Below are 23,281 nucleotides of genomic sequence, written 5' to 3' on the forward strand. Positions count from 1 at the left end.
ATATTTACATTATAGGATGTGTGAATTAATAAGTAAGGTATGTTAAATCTATTAACTCACATTCTCTTGAAACACAAAGCAGCTAAGTAGTGCTGTTGCCTGTTCTGCACTCAGGTCATTGAAAAGGCCATTAAACATCATCTCAGTTAGAAGGAGCTCATCAGCACTAGATCACCACAAAAAAAAAAAAAAGAGAATAATTTTTAAAAGTCATAATATAAAAATACAAAATGTATACATATGTGCTTAAAATATAGAAAATTTTAAAATAAAATCTATTACTTGACCATAAGGAGGGATCAATGAGGAGGGACAGATTTATTTAAGAAAATGGCAGGTCTTTATATTTTCCAATGTATCAATAATAAATGTAAAATGGTTATTTCATGTAAAAATCCCGTTCTAGTTAACACCAAAATGCAAATATTTAATGAAAAAGAAACTCCTTCTTAACTCTCAGTATTCCAGGAAAGATAGTCACCACCATTTTTCCTCTGGGTCCAAGGATCCATTTAACAGTTGCTTAATACTTTATAACACAAAGGGATAATGAAAAACAACTTCATTAGAAATCTTAAGAATTTACATGTAACCACAGGAGAGACACACTGCATTTCCATCACTGAGAATGTATATTACCAAGATGGCCAATGGTCTTTAAATGCAACTTTAAATGCAATGCTGCTCATCAACTGTCATCTGTGAATCTGGACAATATCCATGTAGTAAATACAATTCCAAATTTCAAATACATCTCCAATAGGTACTAGCTTATTACTTCCATTTTTCTCCTGCACTTAACATTATCCCAGCATACTGGCTGCAGATTTTAAATACATCTCTTTTAAAGACTCTAGCTAATCATTATTTTTGGTTCCTCTTTTGAATCACCAAAATACACTATTTTAAAAAACTTTCACAAGTTGTAATTTTGTGGAAAAGGAAGGCCATCCTCTTTGCTCTATAACTGTACAACATTTTCATATTCAGGCTTATATTATAAAGATTAGAATGATCAATCCAACAGATTTTTTTTTAAATCTCTCCATCTATTTCTTAACAATTTCCTTGTATTTACAACTGTCTTTTGAAAACTATCAAGGACAACTTAGCAAACAAATCATAAAAGACTATCGTCACAAGTCCTTTTAGTAAAATGGAATGGTCCAAGTTCTTAGCACAAAACATTACATAATTCCTGCTTTCTGAACAGAAAGGAAAGTAAAATAATCTTAAAATTTTCTTTTTGTCTTTAGAGATACATTATTCACTCATTGATTCTTCACAGTTCGAGAATTTACCTTACAGTCTAAGATTTTGCTGTATGATTAATTTCATCATCATCACTGTTATCTTCTGATTTGTGTAATAATCGCAAAATATCTTTACTGTTTTCTCTCTGCCATCATAGATGGGAAACAAAAAAATCTGAATGCTCAACTATGCTCAATGGAAGCTACAAAAGACTACAAAGATAGTGTTTCTAGAATTCTGTAATCAAGATTCCACAATGTACCTTACATTTATAAAAGGGTTTAATAGACCCATTTGATAATTTCGAGGGTGTTACCGCTATTTAAAAAAAAACAAGCTAACTTTTATTTTTTGACTTCTAAAAAAAGAATAAAGTCACAAGCTATCAATCTTTAAGAGTAAAAAACTCAATTTGGGTTCCTGGTGGTAAAATGAGAGTTAAGTCAAAGAGGACAACACAAATAATGCCAGAGTACTTCAAGAACTACATATTACTACATACACGCCACTAAGGTGGGAGGCAGAGAAGAAACAACAGTAATCGCAGGAGAGTGATCTAACAGGTTATACGGGCAATTATGAAAAAAAGCTGGGGAGCTTAAAATAAGATTAGAGAAATTCATAGGAAGTTTCAGAAGATGTAGGGAAAAATATGTAGGAATTGGATTTGGGGTAGGAGTGAGGAAAGGTCATTGCTGAGAGAAAAATATGTGTGGGATGTAGCTAGAGAGGAAAGGGCAGTAACACATTAAATTATGGCATTTATTCTAAAAGCAAGAGGGAAAAACAGAGACTTTCACCAAAACAATGAAATTACAGGATCTGTGCTTTGAAAAGAATACTGGGAAAGCAGTAAAAAGAACTCTATCTTGAGTCTTCATAATCTCTATAATCAAAAAAGAGGGTTTCTGCAGTACTCTAAGCAAGAAATAATGAAGGCACATTAGTCAGTGGGAAGATTAAAAAGGGCAGAGACAGAGGAAACAGGAAGACGGTAAGAGAGAAAGAAAGGAGAGGAGTCTAGGATGTTTTTGCTGTTGGTGGCTGGGTCTTATTCAGCAGAGGGAGAAGCAAATACTGGGGGAAAGGTAACATTCTTTTATTCATGTTTTCTCTCTCACTCTCTCTCTAGTCTTATATTAGAATAAAATCAATACTATTCTCCCAAGACTAAATCCATCTGCAGATAGCCAAATTTTCTGTTAATTGTTAAATAGTATATAATATCACAAAGAAGTAATTCCAATAACAGTAATTTTAGCATATGAATTAGTAAACTGGTGCTGTGGCCTAACTTTAAACCTAGGTAAATTATTAACCTTGTGGTGCCTATAATTCTTTAATTACAAAGTAGGAAAGCAGGTTTAAGGAAAACAGGAAGCTGACATGCCAAATCTAACTTGAACAAATGATATATTTGGCTCACACACTGACTTAAAAAAAATATTCTCAATTAGTTTGTGAACAATTAAAAACCAAGGGATTTCACCTAAAATTCTGGATTTCTGGCTTTTCTAAAGATCTGTGATCACATTGCTCTGTAATAATTGGGGCTGAGTAGTTGCTGCCCCCTTTTGGTGACAAAGAATTGTTCTAGTTTACCACACAATCTCCCCCTGGCCCCTGGGGACATAAGTTCTTAACATATGAACTAAAGTATCAATAAGAATAATATGAGTAAGTCTTTCCCAAAAACGTCTGAAACCATATACAAGCCTATAATTCCCCAGGCCCATCCATTAGGGCCATGGTGAAAACCTAAGAAACTGTTTCAAAAACATCTTTTATGAACTCAGTAAGAATAATGGTTATAACTATGGACAAAACAACAGTATCTTCAGGTTAACGGAAATCACATAAAATCCTGAGCCAGAACCATTCAATATGCCCTTCCTGAATTTCTGGCCCACAGAAACCAGCAGAAATAATGAAATGACTGCTGTGGTTTCAAGTCATTTAGTTTTAAGGTCATTTGTACTATGTCAAAAGATCACCCAAATGGACAATATCTTATAGCCAGTTTTATGCCGTGGCCTATAATATGCTATGCTGTAATTCCATATTTCTTAGCCCAAAACTTTAATAACACCTCCTATACAAAGGATAATGGTTATTAGACTAAGTTTAATAAAAGTGGGAAAATGTTTAAAATTGTAAAAAATAATTAAGTATACAAAACTCTGATCATGAATATGTAAAAATACTCAATGCATTAAAATAAAGAAAAAAGAAAATGCATCCGAATGCTAATAGCATTTGTATTAAAGTGGGATGGAAGAGATTCTTTTAATGCTCTTTTCCTAACTGTATCATCAAAAACTGCATTTACTATGGAAGGTACTTTACTAACTTAAAATTTATTTTTTAAGGTTTTATTTACTTATTTGAGAGCGAGCGAGCGAGCGAGAGCGTGCGTGCGTGCGCACACGCACAAGCAGGGGGAGCGGCACACAGAGGGAGAGAGAGAAGCAGGCTCCCCGATGAGCAGGGAGCCCAATGGGGCTCGATCAAGGACCCTGACATCATGACCTGAGCCAAAGGCAGACAGTTAACCAACTGAGCCACCCAGGCACCCCCAAAACTTTTTAAGACAGCTCTTTTTTTCTGAAAGATTTATAGTCCTTGTATAAAAATATCATCCAATTTTAAAATCAGTTTTCTAGGGACGCCTGGGTGGCGCAGTTGGTTGAACGACTGCCTCCGGCTCAGGGCGTGATCCTGGAGTCCCGGGATCGAGTCCCACATCAGGCTCCCAGCTCCATGGGGAGTCTGCTTCGCTCTCTGACCTTCTCCTCGCTCATTCTCTCTCTCACTGTCTCTCTCTCTCTCAAATAAATAAAATAAAATCTTTAAAAAAAAAAAAATCAGTTTTCTAGAACAACCAGTTTTTACCTGCTTATTTCACAAGCCACTCGTCCTTTCATCTCTATGACATCAGAAGAAGTAGCAAATCCCAGCCTCCTTAAAACACGTTTGCGACATTTGAGCTCATCCATTTGTAGGACGGTTCTTGCTTTCTTTAGTTCTCGCTTTGCAGATTTAATATCTATTGCAATCTAAGGCACATAAAAGTATAACGTTAGTTCAATAAAGTAAACAAAGTAAAATGAGATTTATTCATTTTAAAATATAAAAATAGGGGCGTCTGGGTGGCTCAGTGGGTTAAAGCCTCTGCCTTCGGCTCAGGTCGTGATCCCAGGATCCTGGGATCGAGCCCCAAATAGGCTCTCTGCTCAGCAGGGAGCCTGCTTCCTCCTCTCTCTCTCTCTGCCTGCCTCTCTGACTACTTATGATCTCTGTCAAATAAATAAAAAATCTTTTTAAAAAATGTTAAAATATAAAATACTAAAATAATTAAAAATTATAAAAAATGTATTTTTGAAGATTTATTTGAGACAAAATGTGTGCACAAGTGGGGGGAGGGGCAGAAAGAGAAACTCAAATAGATACTACACGGAGTATGGAACCAATGCAGAGTTTGATCCCATCACCCCAAGACCATGACCCAAGCCAAAATCAAAAGACAGGTGTTCTGGGGCACCTGGGTGGCTGAGTCGTTAAGCGTCTGCCTTCGGCTCAAGCCAAGGTCCCAGGGTCCTGGGATGGTGCCCCGCATCAGGCTCCCTGCCTGGTGGGAAGCCTGCTTCTCCCTCTCTCAATTCCCCTGCTTGTGTTTCCTCTCTTGCTATGTCTCTATCAAATAAATAAATAAATAAATAAAATCTTTTAAAAAAAGAGAGAGAGAGAGAGGAGAGAGAGAGAGAGAGAGAGAGAGAGACAGGCATTCAACCAACTGAGCCACCCAGGCACCCTAGAAAATATTTTATAAGGATACCTTGCAAGGATACTTGGAGCTTCTTAACTTTTGTAGGATATTACACAAGAGGAATGATATATGTATCTATAGTAATTAAACACCAGTAAAAATGTTATATATATGGAAATATAAAACATCCAGGTGAAAAATTTAAGGCAAAGCAGGGAGGAAATTTAGGAGTTGTTAGAAGTTTAGGAACTTGGGGACTACAGCATGGTTTTCTTGCTTAAATGAGGAGCAAAGAGAAAGATCTACAAGAAGGAGTGAGTTGGATAGCCATCAGCTAGATAAGGTAACCTGCTAGAGGTTGAGAAAGTCAGTGGTAAATTAGGATAGGCTCTCCCAGACAAGATATGACAAGTAATCATGCTTCCAAAGCAGCATCAGCTCTAGCTTTTCATCCTTTGGAAATCAGGGGGTAGCTTAGAGAACAGCAAAGATGAGGGTATATGAGTCTTATTTCTTGTTTACCAATATTTCCCCCTTGACATCCTGAGAAGCATTTCTTCTCTTTGCCTTCTAATTGTATCACAAAGCTGTTCAAACAGCTTTAGCCAAGAGAATAAGGTCTTTATTCTATACTTTAAAAGGAAAACATATTTTTAGGTCATGCTCCAGAATGGGTAAGTTTTAAAATTCAGTTAATCAGTAAATACTACCTATTTTCTAACTGGGATAAGAATATCACACAGTACAGAAGCAAGAAAATAATGAATTCCTAAGACTGTGGCTTAACTTCAGAAAAACACTGACAAAAAGAAAATTCTAGAGACTTAGAAGTTGAAATTCAAAGACTCTAGAATTTTACACATGATTTATTAGGCTTCAATTGAGCAGAAATGATAAAGGCAATGACCATGGTCAGTAATGGATATTTACAGACAGCTAACTATGTACCCTACTTCTGGTGCTTTACATTATTTCATTTCATTCCCATAGCAATTGTGTAAGGTAGGTAACTAACACTAAATGTTTACCAACATAAAAATCTGAGACAGAGATTACTAAGTATACTGGTCAAGATCAGAGCTAGTGAGTAATAAAGATGGGATTCAAAACCACTCTGACAGCCTTCAGAATCCAATCCCTTAATGGTTACTTATTTATTTATGTTTTTTAAAAGATACTATTTATTTATTTGACAGAGAGAGAGATCACAAGTAGGCAGAGAGGCAGGCAGAGAGAGAGGAAGGGAAGCAGGCTCCCCAGGGAGCAGACAGCCGGATGCGGGGCTCAATCCCAGGACCCTGGAATCATGACCCGAGCTGAAGGCAGAGGCTTTAACCCACTGAGCCACTCAGGTGCCCCTCTTAATGGTTATTTATACTGTTACAATCAAATGTGTTGTCATAATGCTATGAGGATAAGAAGACTTTCTAGATAACTCTCTGCTACCTAGCATAACTTACCAGGTCTATTAGAAAAAAAAGTTGTTTTCTGAAGTTTTCTTGATTGAGGATGTCCACAGGAGCAGAGCAAAGCAGACTGCTAAGTACTCAGAGGCATATAAAACTTACTGGTTAGCAGAAGAGGGCCCGCTAGTGAAGGATTTTTTTCCCTCAATTTTTATTAAAATGTATTTTGGATATATTGAGTTAAATGAAAATATTATTAAAATCAATTTCACCCATTTCTTTTCACTTTTTAAAATGTGGTGACTTTAGAATTTAAAATTACGTAAGTGGCTTACATTATATTTCTGTTAGATAATGCCGTTTTAAATCTTTTCCCACAGAATTTTAAAAGAACAGATATATTCATGTCTGTAAAAGCATAACTACATAGTAATAGGAGCTTTTCTCCCACAGAAGTAAGATCAGTTTCCTTTTCTCCTCCCTAATAAATCATCTGCACACATTTGCTATACATTTTGCAAAGACTACATGTAAAATGACCTCTTTTTTTAAAAGATTGTTTTAAATTAAAGATATCTGAGAGAGAGAGAGAGAACAAGTAGGGGAAGGGGCAAAGGGAAAGGGAGAAGCAGACTGAATGCTAAGCAGGGAACTTGATGCAGGCCCTGATCCCAGGACCGTGGGATCATGACTTGAGCTGAAGGCAGACATTTAATTGACTGAACCACCCAGGTGCCCCTACCTCATTTCTTCTTTTATAAGATTTTACTTACTTATTTGCCGGGGAGAGAGAGCACAAGTAGGCAGAGCAGCAGGGAGAGGTAGAGGGAGAAGCAGGCATCCTGCTGAGCTGAGAGCCAGATGCAGGACTTGATCCTAGAACCCTGGGATCATGATCTGGGCTGAAGTCAGATGTCACTCAGCCCAGGTGCTTCCCATTTTTTTTTTTTTTTTTAAATGTCCATGTTGATTTCCATGATATGTAGAAGTCACACATCTAATTCCCTACTGATGAAATGCTGAGGTTATTTTTATATAAATTCACTTTTTCGGACAATGCTACAAGAACATGCATGTACCACCTCACACTTTGGAATCTTAATTCCTAGAAGGAGGAAAGCTTGCTCAAAAGGTATGAGTACTTAAAATGGTTAGAGTTGAAGGATTAGATTTTTGAAGCCTTCTTAGGTAGGGCTAAGGGATGTGAAATTTATCCTATAGTCACTTGGAGGCCATAAAAAGACTGGTTTCCGCTCTCCTTTCCCCCTGTTAACTCTGTAGTTTTCTCTCATTGTAAAATATTCTATAAGTACATTACAGACAACTGGGGAGAAAAAAAAAAAGAAGGAAAAAACAGTTATTATAATCTCATTCCCCACATACCACCACTTCAGGTTTTACTTTTAGTCTTTTTGGTATATGTTTTTATTTGTGCTAAATTATAATCACATTCCACATTGATATCAGCATTTAATGCACCTACACAAGCATTTTTCTATGTACTGCTGAGTTTTCATAGCAAGCTTATTTAGTCAGTCCCTTGGCCAGACACTAAAGCCTTTTTCACTTATGTCTGAGTAACTTAGATAATGTCACTCTCTGTGGCTTCATACGGCCTTCTCTGTGGATGCTTTCTATTCACCAATTCAGCCAAGCTCATGAGTCTGTTCTTGTGTTGTGGACCTGTTCAGGATGACTCTCTGGCAGCAACATAGAAGTAAATGAAGCAGGGAAGGAGCTAATGGAATGGTCTCAGTGAGAGATGAAAAGGCCAGGATACCAAGTGAGGATCCTTGTACAAGTCACTAAAGCTTTTTGTGTCTCTATTTCCTTCCTGGTGGACCAGACCATGGTGCACTATATGTTCGCTGCCCACGTTTTAAGAGGCCCCATTATGTTAGTTCACAGAAAGCTAGAAAGAATGCTGTAAAACTGTGAATTAAACCACCCTATTCTGTTAAACCAACAAGTTTCCACTCCCAAGCATGTTCAGTAAGTAGCAGCGATCATTTGGGATATGAGAGAGTATAAGTAAGCTAAAATGAAATACCTGACCCTAAGGAGCTTAAAATAATGATATTTGAAACAGAAAAACAAGGGTGGTTCAAGTGGTTCAAGATAAAAGCTGAAAAAGCTAATAGTAAGGAGATGTTAAGTTTCAGGGAGAAAGCAACACTTCTATAGTACAAAAGATTCTAGTTGAAGAGAAGTGGGTAATGGAAAGGAATGTGTTCACTTGGAAAAACTTTCCCTAAATTCACTATTCACCATGGCTCTAAGAATGCTTTTCTGGTTACAGACTACAGCTAATTACTCTAAAAAGTTAAACTACTGGGACGTTTGGGTGGCTCAGTTGTTAAGCCTCTGCCTTCGGTTCAGGGCACAATCCCAGGATCCTGGCCTCCAGCACTGCATGGGTTCCTTGCTTGGCTGGAAGCCTGCTTCTCCCTTGCCCACTCCCCCTGCTTGTGTTCCCTCTCTCGCTGTGTGTCTGTCAAATAAATAAATAAAATCTTAAAAAAAAAAAAAAAAAAGCCAAACTGTTACAACTTCTTACCACTAGGAACGTTATAATAAAAAACACAGACGATAATAAGCATTGGTGAGAATATGGAGAAATAAAAATTTTCATAAATCACTGGTGAGAATATAAAGTGGTACAGCCACTTTGGAAAAAAACTTGACAATTTCTCAAAGGTTAAACACAGACTTACTATATGACCCAGCAATTCTACCCAATTCCACCCAAAAGAAATGAAAACATATCCACACAAACCTTGTACATAAATGTTGGTAGCAGAATTATTCAGAACAGCCAAAAAGTGGAAAAACCCCAAATGTCTATCAACTGATGAACTGTTAAACAAAATGTAGAATATCCATAAATGGAATATTTTTCCCCCTTAAAAGGGAATAAAGTACTAATTCATGCTACAACATGGATGGACCTTGAAGACATGTAGTAAAAAGAACAGACACAAAAGGCCACATACTGCAGGATATTATTTTTATGAAATATCCAGAAAAAGCAAAACCACAGAGGCAGAAAGAAGATTTATAGTTGCCAGGATCTGTGAGATGGGAGAAATAGGAAGTGACTGCTAATTGGTATGAGGTTTCTTTTTGGGGTGATGGAAACTCTGGAATTGGACAGTGGTATGGTTGCAGTTCTTTGTGAATATGCTACAAACCACTGTACATTTTAAAAGAGTGAATCTATTGCTATATGAATTGTATTACATTAAAAAAAACTGTGAAGAGGGACGCCTGGGTGGCTCAGTGGGTTAAGCCGCTGCCTTCGGCTCAGGTCATGATCTCAGGGTCCTGGGATCGAGTCCCGCATCGGGCTCTCTGCTCAGCAGGGAGCCTGCTTCCCTCGCTCTCTCTGCCTGCCTCTCCATCTACTTGTGATTTCTCTCTGTCAAATAAATAAATAAAATCTTTAAAAAAAAAAACAAAACAAACAAACAAAAAAAACTGTGAAGAAAACCCACAAATACCAAATTAAAATGATTTTTATCTTATTTTGCTGGTAAGAATTGATAGTCTCCTTAAAAGATAAGGTATTTCCCTGTTTTAGCTGATGAAACCAGTAGGAAAGGAAAATAAAATAAAAAAAACAAATATTCAATAATTTAGTGACATGCATACGATTTTATGATAAAAAATATTTCTGCCATACCTGTGCTTTTTTTTCACAAAGCGTATACACAGTTTCCAAATTTGGGTCATTGTGAAGTGGATGAGAATACATTCTATGCTCAAAAGCCTCCACTTTCTGGATAACTTTTTTCAGCCCTTGATCCTGAATGCCCATATCATCAATAGGATCTAATAAAGGAACACCATCAGGAAAACGTTTCTGAACTTCCTAAAACAAAAAATTTAAAATTATTTTTTTCATTTAATAGACAAGATTAGTTAAGAGTAAATAAATTATTTCCTTCTATGCTTTTCTATGCACAAAGAGAAACATGCACTTAAAAATGCACCTCAAGTGGAGCTCAATTTTACATGCATATGTTTTGAAAATTCCTTCTAAATTGCTGTACTACGATTTACTGATATAGGGATGTGTAAAATTTATTAATAACTCCAGCACTTAGAATTCAATAGTTCTGAATGTGGCACAACTTATGGATAAACACATAATTGTATCTTTAGGTTGTTATAACCTCTTATTGTTATAAATAATGCTGTATTTAACAACCCAACTATAAAATGTTTTTAATTTTCTCATGATTTCTTTGGCTGCTTCCTAAGGGTGCACTATGGAGTGGAAAGACATAAATTTTTTAAAGGGTTCCAGATCCCTATAAAAACAAAAAAAAAATTTTTTTAACATGATTTATAACGAGCATGTGAGTTCAGAGAAGGGATAGCTCACTGTAGAGGCTAGTATCCCCCTGAGACCCCTTCAGGGTCTTCAATAGGCCTTAAAGGTAAAATAGGATTTAGTATGTTAGGGATGAAAAAAAAAAGGTTATCCACATAAAGTTCTGTAAAACTGTCAGGAGAATTCTTCAATTCAGATAGCCTGGCTATCTATGGACCACAGCTTATTCCTACCCTAATGAAAGCATCCTGTTTATCTATCTGTTTTCTCAAATTCTAGTACAGAGCCTTTGCAGCACAGTAAATATTAATCCAAGTATTTGTTGACTAAATAAATGACAAAATTCCTTTTCTTCCCCTACTGGAAAATAAAATTCTAGAATGTCATAATTTTTCCTACTGAAAATAAAACAATTTCATTAATTTATTAGCTACACTAAAAAATGGTTAAAAAAGTCCTGGCATATGATTTTATACATAATATTCTTAACACAGTCTAGTTATTTTCACTCAACAAATAATAAAGCAAAATATATTTTGTACAAAATAGTAGCCATGTTTTCCTCCATGAGATCTCCTTTAGTAACTTGCTTTGTTGGTATATTCAAGAAGTGAACAATCTACACAAAGATCTGCTATTATATTTTATTTAAAATGACACTTTATTAAAAATGCCATTGACAGCAGTGTTTATAGTTTTTTTTTAAAGAAAGCAATACATTTTAAAGCATTTAAGTTGTCTTGCTATAAATCTTATTTATATTTACATAAAATTTATATTTAAATTTGTAAAATTAACACACATACCTGTATTGATTTTAAAACACTCTGTCTATTATCCACTGGTCGAAGGTCTTTAGGAATGTAAAGCCTAACACTGCTGATGGCAGATAGAAGGTGTACCAAAACTGGAACAACCTACCAAGAAAAAGTCAAAGAATACTACAATTAAAAATGCACATTTTCAATCTCTGCTATTTCCTAAATTTAGCTTGAATCCTTAAAATGAAGCTGCATTCACAATTTGTGACACACATAATAGTTGATAATAATAATCACTGTGGAAGCTTCTATCTTATTAGAAGCTATAACTGAAAACTAAAGAGTAATTCAACCTCTAAATAACAAGCAAATAAATGGTACCTAAACATAAGTTATTCCTGCAATACAGAATTCATTTTCACCTCCTCATTTACTGGCATTTTTTGAACACCTTAAAGTATAACAGCACTACAAAGGAAGGAAAGACTCCTGGTTTAGCTTTAGATGGCCAAGTAAGGTTCATGTAAGCTCTGGATGGGCCAGAATGAAGAGCAGATGAAAAAAAGTATTTCAACCAGAAGAAATAGTATACTCCATTAGACATAACAAAGAATCACCTATCTTCAAACTAACTTTAATGCTTTCTCCTGACAAAAATACCCTTCCCTCACCATCAAATATGACATTTTGCTTCCTTTAAGTATGCTTCCTTTAAATGAGGGCATCTGTACACTGAGAAGTTAATAATTTCAAAGTCCAAATTCATACTTTAGTAAATACTATTTATTAAATATTATTAAATATTAATGAATATTAACTATTAAACAAGTGTCAACAAATCTGTATATACCCAAACTAAAATATTAGCACAGATCATACTCAATAACCAAAGAGAAAAGGTATCTGTTAAGTGTTAATAAGTGAAAAAGATGAAGAATGAAAAAATAGAGAATGCCATTTAAAGGGGATAACCACAACTTATTTGAAAATGACCAAAACAATAATACAACAAACTGTCCATTTTATTTTCTCAACTGTTAACAGCTTGCCATATGTGCTTTTTCTCTTTCCAGATAAGATTTTGGGGGGTTTTGGAGGGTGTGTTTTTTCTTTCTGCCTTCCTTGTTCCTCCTCTTAATTTAACCATTTGAAATTAATTTTCAGGTAACATGTTACTTCACCTTACCAACAAATACTTTATCATGTGTCTTCTAAGAACAAGCACATTCTCCTGCATAGCCACATATATCATAAAAATTTAACAATAATACAGTACCATCTAATATATAGTTCATATTCAAATTCCCCCAAACGGCTCATTAATGTCCTTTATGGATACTACCACCACCACCACCACTTTCAGACCTAGCATCCAGCCAAGGATCATTTATTGCATTTAGCTGTCAGGTCTCCTTAATCTTTTAAAATCCAGAATATTCCCCACCTTTTTTGTTTTTATGGGTTTTACACAGTCATATAATTTCAAAGGTAAAAGTTACAAAAACAGAATAAAGAGCTCCTATATGCCTTTATTCAGATTCACCATTTATTTACATTTGCCCCATGTGCTCTATCATTCTCCCTCCACACACACACACCACAGTCACAGTACAAGTATTAAAGAGGGAAATTTAATGTTGATATGATATTGTCTTATCTATGGTCCATAATAAAATTTCACCTACTTCCCCAATACTATCTTTTATACTACCCTCCTTCCCTCCCACCATTCCATGCATCCAAACTAGGATGATGAATTAAATTCAGCTGTCATAATTCTTTATTCTACTTTAATCTGGAACACTTCTCAGTTTTTCTGTGCTGCTCAGGCTACTGACATTTTTGAATGAGCTAGCTGTTTTGTAGAATGCCTCTGAATTTGAGTTTGTCTTATAAGGAATCATCAGATTCGGGGTACGCATTTTTGGCAGAGGTAATGTTTTCTGTTCTTCTCATCCACTGATCAACATTACTGGTGATACTAATTCTTACTCAATTCAGGTGGTTATCTCTAGCATTTTCTACTATAAAGTTACTACTCTCCCCTTTACAATTAATAAGAAATTCAGGGGTAGACTCATACTTTGTAAATATCCCATAACTCACTAAATTTCCAACTCACAAGTTTCAGCACCCATGGATTATTCTTGCCTGAGTTCATTTGTGGTAGCTGCCTAACAGTGACTTTTCTAACAGATTCATTCTTTCTATATTTTATCTATCTACCTACCTACCTAAGTATGGATTTGTAGACGCTTACTTTCATTTGATTATAATCCTTTAATATAACTTAAAAATTCTCAAACTGTCAAATTTGTTTTTAAGTGAGACATTAGAAGGGCTAAACTGGCTTTACACCACCAGTTTGTGACCCATGCAAATCCTAGATGCTCTGTTTCAGTGGAAAGAGAACACTGAAGTGAATGTACATAATCCAAAATAGCAGAAAACCTCAAAATAATTCACTTGGCTTTAGGCAGGAAGTATACGCTTTGTGTATTTCAAGTTGAATTCATTTAGCACAAGTATTTGAGAATTTCCTTGAAAACAAAATAAACACCATACAGAAAAGACTTGATTCAGAAGCAAGTCAGAAACTGCTCAATTTCTAATGTTTCCTGTAATTAACATTATCCAAAAATGGTCAACTCATTCTCATTAATGGTCATTCTCATTAATGACAAGAAAGACACCATAAAAGTCCTCCAACAAAAGTCTCCTTAAGTATAAGGAAAGGAAGATCCTACAACTTAAGTTTTGTAAATAAGAAGTTAAATGCTTAAAAACCAACTGAATAGTTCTCATGATAAATCTCTATACATAGACATTTAAAAACATAATACTTGTATAGTGTAATTCATGTAACTTTCTAGCCCTACGAACCTTATAAAGTAACTCAGAATTCAGATTCATCATGATATAAGATTGGTTTATATAAATCCAAATAATCATGTGGGTAATTATTGCAAATTTGTGAGTATACCAATAGCAGGAATAGACCTTTCCAATCTTTTCAAGCTCCCAATAAATCAATTTCCCCTTTTAAGATAAGCAAATAATAAGGTAAGAAGATATAAGAGAAGTTGGAAACTTTAAGTGAATACAGTCTAAACGAGTTTCAGGCAATGCCATTTCTTCAAATCAAGACTATTAACTAAAATGTGATTTTTAAACTTTTCATCCAGGAAAGGTATTTTTATCTTATTTTATTTTTTGAACCAATGAAAACCAATTTTTTGAACCAATGAACCAATGAAAGGTATTTTTTGAACCAACTACATTTTAATCAAGTCCAGGCAAAGTTATTTAAACTGATGTGTTTTATTAAATTTTAGATTTTTAAAAACTAAATGTGTGTCTTGATCTAATTTTCTTTCCAGGACTCTGGAAATTAACCAAAAGCTTGCAGCAATCTAAAAAGCATTTAAAAAGCTATATTTGGTATCACAAACATTCCCAAGTTAAAGGAAAGAAAATGTGGAAATCCCATTTCCTACTCATATCTCATGTAAAGGAAGTCTGGTTCAAACCTACCCAGGCTACATAGTAACTACAGTTGAGAGATAAAATTTCCTTATAAATTATCTGTGGAATGATTTCCCTGTGTCCAGAATTCCTATTCAAGATATTAATTTATAAAAGCAATCAATATATATGTATTCCATCTCTTATGCTACAGTCCTTCTCTTTTTTGTACCTTTATCATTTAACCACATATAACAGAACCTACTTCTTTTTAAAAAGGGACATTTTGAGGTGCTTGGGTGGCTCAGTGTGCTGGGTGTCTGACTCTTGGTTTTGGTTTGGGTCATCTCAGGGTCCTGAAAGCAGACTCCAAGCTCAGCAGGGAGTCTGGACTGATTTTCTCCCTCACTCATTCTCTCTCTTTCTCTCAAATAATGAATCTTTAAATGAATCTTTAAAAAACAAAAACAAAAAAGGAATGTTTCATGCTCTGTATATGTTGCTTCCATTGCCACAAATGCAATTCTTGTCTGAAAATATTTCTACAAATCAGGTGAATTTCTTAATACTTCTTTTATAAAACCTTTACTGATCTCCCTACTCAAACACACTCTACCCCAGTCAGAGGATGCATTTCTGATGTTCAGCAAGTGGAACACAAAATATTCCCTCATTAAGCTATAAACCCCCTGAAACCAGAGACAGTATGATATATATATATACTTCATGCTAACACACCTCCCCTTAATTTCCTGAAATAAACTGAATAAAAAATTATAAGTGAGGTATAAGTGAATTATACCTCAATCAAAAAAATGCTATAGACACAGTTTGTCTAGGATCCAATGACGTCTAACCTGCACAGGCTATTAAACTGAGACAAATCATGATTGTGAAGTACTATAAAGTTTCTTAGTATCTTTAAGTAAAATGGGAACAGGCAAGACAGACAACAAACACGTTTTCCTTAAAATGCTAATTCTAATGAATTAGTCATTAGATCATTTTCTTGGAAGAATCTAAGCATTCACTGGAAAAGAACACCACGATTTATCATGTCTGCCATGAGAGAAAAAGAATGCTGACATGTATGCCACGTATTTGCCATTCCAAGTTGTAATAACTTTGAGTACAATGACTATCTGCTAAATTGTGGGAGTTTTACTCTTATTTACAGTTAAGCAGTCAATTGTAAAATAAACATTATGGAAAAAATCATACAAGTTTCAATGGTGCTGGAATTCTATGGAACAAATTTTAAGACGGAGGACTAGAAACTAAGGGATAGCTGGGATTCAGAAGTATAAAATTATACTCTTAATTATTATTTTAAAACATTTAATAATGAACAGTCTCCTTAAATACTGTCAATTCTGGATTCCATTGTCATCTGAACTAATCCAAAGCAGCAGCCCTCTGACTCTGCAGTGGCAGATTTTTAATTTTGATAAATCAAAGCTTATTATGACATATATGATTACAATGACATTTCCTAAAAAATCTAGGAATACACCACATACTTAAAGCAATGTTTTAGAATAACAAAATTCCAGTATATCAGCCTTCAAATACTTATGTGCCATCTCAAGAGAGAAAGCAGCAGAAAACTAAAACATTGTTTTAGAATAACAAAATTCCAGTATATCAGCCTTCAAATACTTATGTGCCATCTCAAAGGTGAAAGTAGCAGAAAACTTATTTGAAGAAATAATAGCTTAAAATGTCCCTAACCTGGGAGAGAAAAAGAGACATGAGGGTTTAGGAAGCACAGAAAACCACAAACAAGATGACCTCAAGGAGGTGCACATCAAGACAGACAATAAGCAAAATATTACTATAATTAAAGATAAATGAGAGAATTTTAAAAGCAGCAAGAGAAAAGCAACTAGTAACATACAAGAGAAACCCCATAAGGCTATCAGATAATTTTTCAGGAGAAACTTTGTAGGCTAAAAGAAAGTGGCATGATATACTCAAAGTGCTGAAAGGAAAAAAACCCCAAAACCTAGAATATTATTCCCAGGAAGACCATGATTCAGAATTGAAGGCGAGAGCAAGAGTTTCTCCAATAAACCCCTCACAACCCTAAGTCAAGACCTAAGCTGAGACCAAGAGTCAAACACTTAACCAACTTGGGCCAACCAGGCAGCCCAACAATTATAAATTTTTTATGCATCCAACACAGGAGCAGTTACGTATATAAAGCAAGTACTAAGTGACACAACTGGAGAAAGTGACAATAATATAATAATAGTAAGGAATTTTAATATTTACATCAATAGATAGATCATCTAGAGAGAAAATCAATCAGGAAACAGTTGCTTTGAAAACACAGACTAGACAGACATATACAAAATGTTCCATTCAAAAACAGCAGAATAGAACATAATTTTCAAGTACATATGGAATATTTTCCAGGACAGATCATGTGAGGCCACAAAACAAGTCTCAATAAATTTAAGAAGGCAGAAATCATACCAAGCATCTTTTCCAACCACAATGGTATTAAACTAAAATTCAATTAACAAAGAAAAACTGGAAAAAACAAAGACAAGGAGACCAAACATGTTACAGAACAATTAATGAGTCAACAAAGACATCAAAGAGAAAATTTAAAAAATACCTTGAGACAAATCAATACAGAAACACAACAATTCAAAATCTTTGAGAGGCATCTAAAGCAGTTTATAAGTTTATAGTATGATACAGAAGAAACAAGAAAAATATCAAAATAATCTAACCTTATGCCTAAAGGAACTAGAAAGAAAGTAAACAGTTATATAGGAAAAAAGTTAATAGGGGAAAAAAAAGGTCAGCGTGGAAATAAGTGAAATAGAGTCTTTAAAAAACAATAGAGAAGAGCAATAAAACTAAGAGATGGTTCTTTGAAAAGATAAACAAAACTGATAAACTTTTAGCCAGACTCATCAAGAACAAAGATAATTCAAATAAATGAAGTCAGAAATAAGACAGAAGTTACAACCAACACCAAAAAATAATGATAATAGAGTAGTCCAAAAATTACATGGCAACAATTGGACCATTTTTTAAAACATATTTTTTATTTATTTGAGAGAAAGAGAGAGAGGTCACAAGTAGGCAGAGAGGCAGGCAGAGACAGAGGAGGAAGCAGACTCCCTGCTGAGCAGAGAGCCGGATGCAGGGCTTGATCCAGTACCCTGGGATCATGACCCGAGCCAAAGGCAGAGGCTTTAACCCACTGAGTCACCCAGGTGCCCCCAATTGGACCATTTATAATAAACAGATAAACTAGAAACATACAATCTTCCAAGAGTGAATCGAGAAGAAACAAAAAATGTGAACAGACCAACTACTAGTACTGAAACTGAATGGATAATCAAAAAACTACAAACAAATGAAAGTCTAAGACTAAATGGTTTCACAGGCACATTATACCAAATACTTATTTCCTTATTTTTATTTTTCTAAGATTTTATTTATTTATTTGACAGAGAGAGAGGGAGAGATGGAGAAAGCACAAGCAGGGGGAGCAGCAGGCAGAGGTAGAGGGAGAAGCAGGCTCCCCTATGAGCGAGGAGACTGACATGGGGCTTGATCCCAAGACCCTGGAATCATGACTTGAGACGAAAGCAGACACTTAACTAACTGAGCCACCTAGGTACCCCATTATACCAAATATTTAAATGAGAGTTAGTATCTATTCTTTGTCAAATTATTATTTAGAAATTGAAGAGGAAGGAATGCTTCCAAATTCATTCTATGAGTCCAGCATAATCCTAATTCTTAAACACAGGAAGACACTACAAAAAAAGAAAATTACAAGCTTGTGTCTGTGATGAACACTGATGCGGAAACCCACAACAAAGTATTAGCAACTGACTTCAACAATACATTAAAAGTTATCATTCACCGGGGCACCTGGGTGGCTCAGTGGGTTATAAAGCCTCTGCCTTTGGCTCAGGTCATGATCTCAGAGTCCTAGGATCGAGCCCCACATCGGGCTCTCTGCTCAGCAGGGAGCCTGCTTCCTCCTCTCTCTCTGCCTACTTGTGATCTCTGTCTGTCAAATAAATAAACAAAATTAAAAAAAAAAAAAGTTATCATTCACCATGATCAAGTGGGATCTGTTCCAGGGATATAAGGATGGTTCAAAAATCCATAAATCAACCAACATGGTATACCACATTTACAAAAGGATAAAAGTCATACCATTTACACAGGTGAAAAAAACATGTAACAAAATACAACATCTGTTCATGATAATAACCCAACAAAACTGGTGTATACCTCAAAGTGATATAATACACATAACAAAACCAGCTAATACTATTCTCAATGGTAAAAAGCTGAAAACTTTTCCTCTAAGATTAGGAAGAAGGAAACATGACTACTGTTGCCACTTTTATTCCACATAGTATTGGAAATCCTAGTCATAGCAATCAGACATAAAAATGAAATAACAGGCATCCAAATTGGAAAGAAAGAAGTAAAACTGTCACCATTTGCAAATGACACAGTATTATATACAGAAAGCCATAGTCAACAAAAATTGTTAGAATAAACAAGTTTAGTGAAGTTGCAACAGGATCAATATTATCTGTTATGCTTCTCCACACAGATAAACTATAAAAGACACATTAAGAAAACAATCCCTTGCAATTGCACCAAGAAGAATAAAACATCTAGAAGAATAAAGTTAATCAAAAAAGTGAAAAGTGCCTGTACTCTGAAGACTATAACACAGCAATCAAAGAGAGAGAAGATGACACAAATAAAGGATAGATATACCATACTCAAGGGCTAAAAGAATACTGTTAAAATGTCTATACCACTCAGGGTGTCTGAGTGGGCCAGTTTGGTTAAATGTCTGCCTTCAGCTCAGGCCATGATCCTGGGATCCTGAGATGGAGTCCTGTGCTCAGAGCAGGGTCTGATCTCTCTTCCTACTGCCCCTCCCCCTGCCTGTGCTCTCTCTCAAATAAATAAAATCTTAAAAAAAAAAAAAAAAAAAGAAAAGAAAGGAAAGGAAAGGAATACCACTCCTGACAATCTGCAGATTTAATGCAATCCTTATCAAAATTCAAATTGTATTTTTTGAAGAACTAAAACACATAATCTTAAAACACACACAATCTTAAACACAAAGATCTTTTTTTTTTTTTTTAAAGATTTTATTTATTTATTTGAGAGAGAGAGACAGTGAGAGAGAGCATGAGCGAGGAGAAGGTCAGAGAGCGAAGCAGACTCCCCATGGAGCTGGGAGCCTGATGTGGGACTCGATCCCGGGACTCCAGGATCACGCCCTGAGCCGAAGGCAGTCGTCCAACCAACTGAGCCACCCAGGCGTCCCTTAAACACAAAGATCTTGATGCAGAATCATCAAGTCAAATAGCCAAAGCAATCTTGAGAAAGAAGAAAAAAGCTGGAGCTCAACACAATTTCAGATTTCAAACTACACTACAAAGTTATATAATCAAAGCAGTATGGTACTGGCACAAAAAACCCCCAGATCAATGGAACAGAACAGAGTTCAGAAATAAACCCATCATTAAATGGTCAATTAATCTAAAAAAAAAATGAGGTAATCAGAATGTATAATGTGGAAAAGAGAGTTTAAGTGACAAACAGTGCCGAGAAAACTGGACAGTCACATGCAAAAGAATTAAACTGGACTACTTTCCTATACCGTATAAAAAAATGAATTAAAGACCTAAATACAAGACCTGAAACCATAAAACTCCTAGAAGAAGGAGCGTTTGGGTGGCTCAGTTAGTTAGGCATCTGACTCTTGGTTTCAACTCAGCTTGAGATTGAGCCCCATGTCAGGTTCTGTGCTAGTCGTAGAGCCTGCTTCAGATTCTCTCTTTCTGTCCCTCCCCCGCCCCCACTCACATTCTCTCTGTAAAAAAACAAAAAAACCAAAACAACAATTTTAAAACCTTCTAAAAGAAAACATAGGTACTGTTGCATTAGCAATACTTTTTTTCTTGGATCAGGCTCCTCAGGCAAGGACAACAAAAACAAAAATAAACAAAAGGTTCTACATTAAACTATAAAACTTTCACAGGACAAAGGAAACCATCCACAAAATGAAAAGGCAATCTACTTGATGGGAGAAGATATTTAAAAATGATATCTCTAATAAGAAGTTAATAATAATAATAGAAAAAGAACTCCTAAAACTAAACACATATATAAAATCTGACTAAAAAATAGGCAGAGGACCTGAAAAGACAGGCTTCCAAAGAAGATATTCAGAGAGCTGACATACACATGAAAAGATGCTCAGCATTACTAACCATCAGGGAAATGCAAATCAAAACCACAATGAAATATCGCCATCCACCTGTAAGAATGGCTAGTATCACAAAATTAAGAAGTAGGTCTTGGTAAGGATGTAGAGAAAAGGGAACCCTCATGCACTGTTGGTGAGAATATAAATGCATACTGTCACAGTGGAAAACAATGTGGCAGCTCCTCAAAAATTAGCAACAAAAGTACCATATGATCCAATAATTCCACTTCTGGGTATCAACCCTAAAAAAACAAATACACTAAATTGAAAAGATACATGCACCTCTTTGTTTATTGCAGCATTATATATAACAGCCAAGATAAAAAGCAATCTATTGTCCATTAACAGATGAATGGATAAAGAAAATGTGTTACACATACACACATAGAGTAATATTACTCAGGCATAAAAAAGAATGAAATCTTGTCATGTGTAACAACATGGATAAATGTGCAACACCATGGTTATTATGTTAAATGAAATAAATCAAAGATAAATGCCTCATGATTTCACTTATATGTAAAATCTAAAAAAACGAAAGGAACAAACAAACAAAACCAAACACACACTCATAAATACAGAGAACAATTGGAGGTTGCCTGAAGCTAGGTGGGTGAGGTGACAGATGAAACATGTGAAGGGGATTAAGAAGGAGATAACTTCTAGTTATCAAATAAGTCACAGGGATGACAAGTACAGCATAGGGAATACAGCCAATAATACTGTAGTAACTTTGTATGATGGCAGATGGTCACTACACTTACTGTGGTGAGCATTTCTAATATATAAAAATGCTGAGTCACTATATTGCAACCCTCAGATTAATGTATTATGTCAACCATACTTCAACTAAAATTCTGTTAAAAGCACATGTAAATTAAATGGTTTCAACTAAGGAAACTTATGCAGGATTTTTAATTATCAAATTCCTGCTTCAGTATTTCATAGGAATACAGTAAATAGGATGAAGTAAAACTGTAATGCTATTTCATCACAAAAATAAAACATCATTGCAGTTCAAGTAAAATCCAACTTCATGTGAAAATTTATATTATTATATTCTCTTTATCTTTTACTTCATCATTATTTACCTGACCAAAATTTGATAATAGAAAGAGATTATTATTTTTAAAGATTTTATTTATTTACTTGACAGAGAGTGAGAGAACACAAGTAGGCAAAGCAGCAGGAAGAAGGAGAGGGCAAAGCAGGCCCTTCACTGAGCAGGGAGCTGGATGCGGGGCTCGATCCCAGGACCCTGGGATCATGACCTGAGCAGAAAGTGGAAGGGAGGCACTTAACCAACTGAGCCACCCAGGTGCCCCTAGAAACAGAGTTTAAATCTCATTAACCAACCTTCTGATATACTAGATGACTTTAACATAACCTTAAAAGCCTTGAAATCTTCCCATTTAGAAATCAAGACAGTATGTTCATTATAATCATATTCAGGAAATCTAGCGACTATAAATAATTCAAAAAGTATTTGAAATCTGAAGATGGAAAATAAAATGCAAACCTGCATCTCTCCTTTCTCATCAGGTTTAGCTGGTTTTGCAGCCTCAGTAGCTGAATTTTTCAAACTTTCTTTGCTACAGCGCAGAAGTACTTCAACTACATATAAAGGATCCAGTTCTCCGGAATTAGGCTAGGAAAAAAAACAAGATAAAAGAAGCTCATTACTTCTTAAATCCTGGCCCACAAATTTTAAGTTCCAAAGGTACAGGGACTATGTTCTCAGTATTTAGCATTATGAATGGCACATATAGCACAGGAAAAGTTTATTTCATGCAACGAGGGCTGTCCTTCATCCTTCAACACATTCCACTAAATGAAAAAAACAGAAATTACTTGACACTTATGAATTCAAATGAGATTGAGTGTGTGTATGTTCAGGGTGGTATGACTATAGACTTGATACTTATGAATTTAAATAGAATCAGCTGCCCTCCCTCTCTGCCCATTTCCCTGCTCACACTTTCTCTCTCTCTAAAATAAATCTTAAAAAAAAAAAAA

At 35.2% G+C, this 23,281-nt stretch overlaps 1 protein-coding gene across 1 annotated transcript in view; it reads right to left on the reverse strand.

Annotated features, from left to right (window-relative positions):
- MTREX (Mtr4 exosome RNA helicase) overlaps window positions 1-23,281 on the reverse strand; it is a 107,393-nt gene that overhangs the window by 14,770 nt on the left and 69,342 nt on the right. Inside the window, exons 19-23 of the mRNA XM_044224697.1 lie at window positions 22,785-22,913; window positions 11,569-11,679; window positions 10,109-10,297; window positions 4,147-4,310; window positions 61-166 (exon numbers count right to left, since the gene is read on the reverse strand). Coding sequence (XP_044080632.1) covers window positions 61-166; window positions 4,147-4,310; window positions 10,109-10,297; window positions 11,569-11,679; window positions 22,785-22,913 — 699 coding nt within the window. The remainder of the gene's footprint in view (window positions 1-60; window positions 167-4,146; window positions 4,311-10,108; window positions 10,298-11,568; window positions 11,680-22,784; window positions 22,914-23,281) is intronic.

This window comes from Neovison vison, chromosome 1 (genome assembly GCF_020171115.1).
Source record: "Neovison vison isolate M4711 chromosome 1, ASM_NN_V1, whole genome shotgun sequence".
In the NCBI taxonomy this organism is placed as follows: Eukaryota; Metazoa; Chordata; class Mammalia; order Carnivora; family Mustelidae; genus Neogale; species Neogale vison.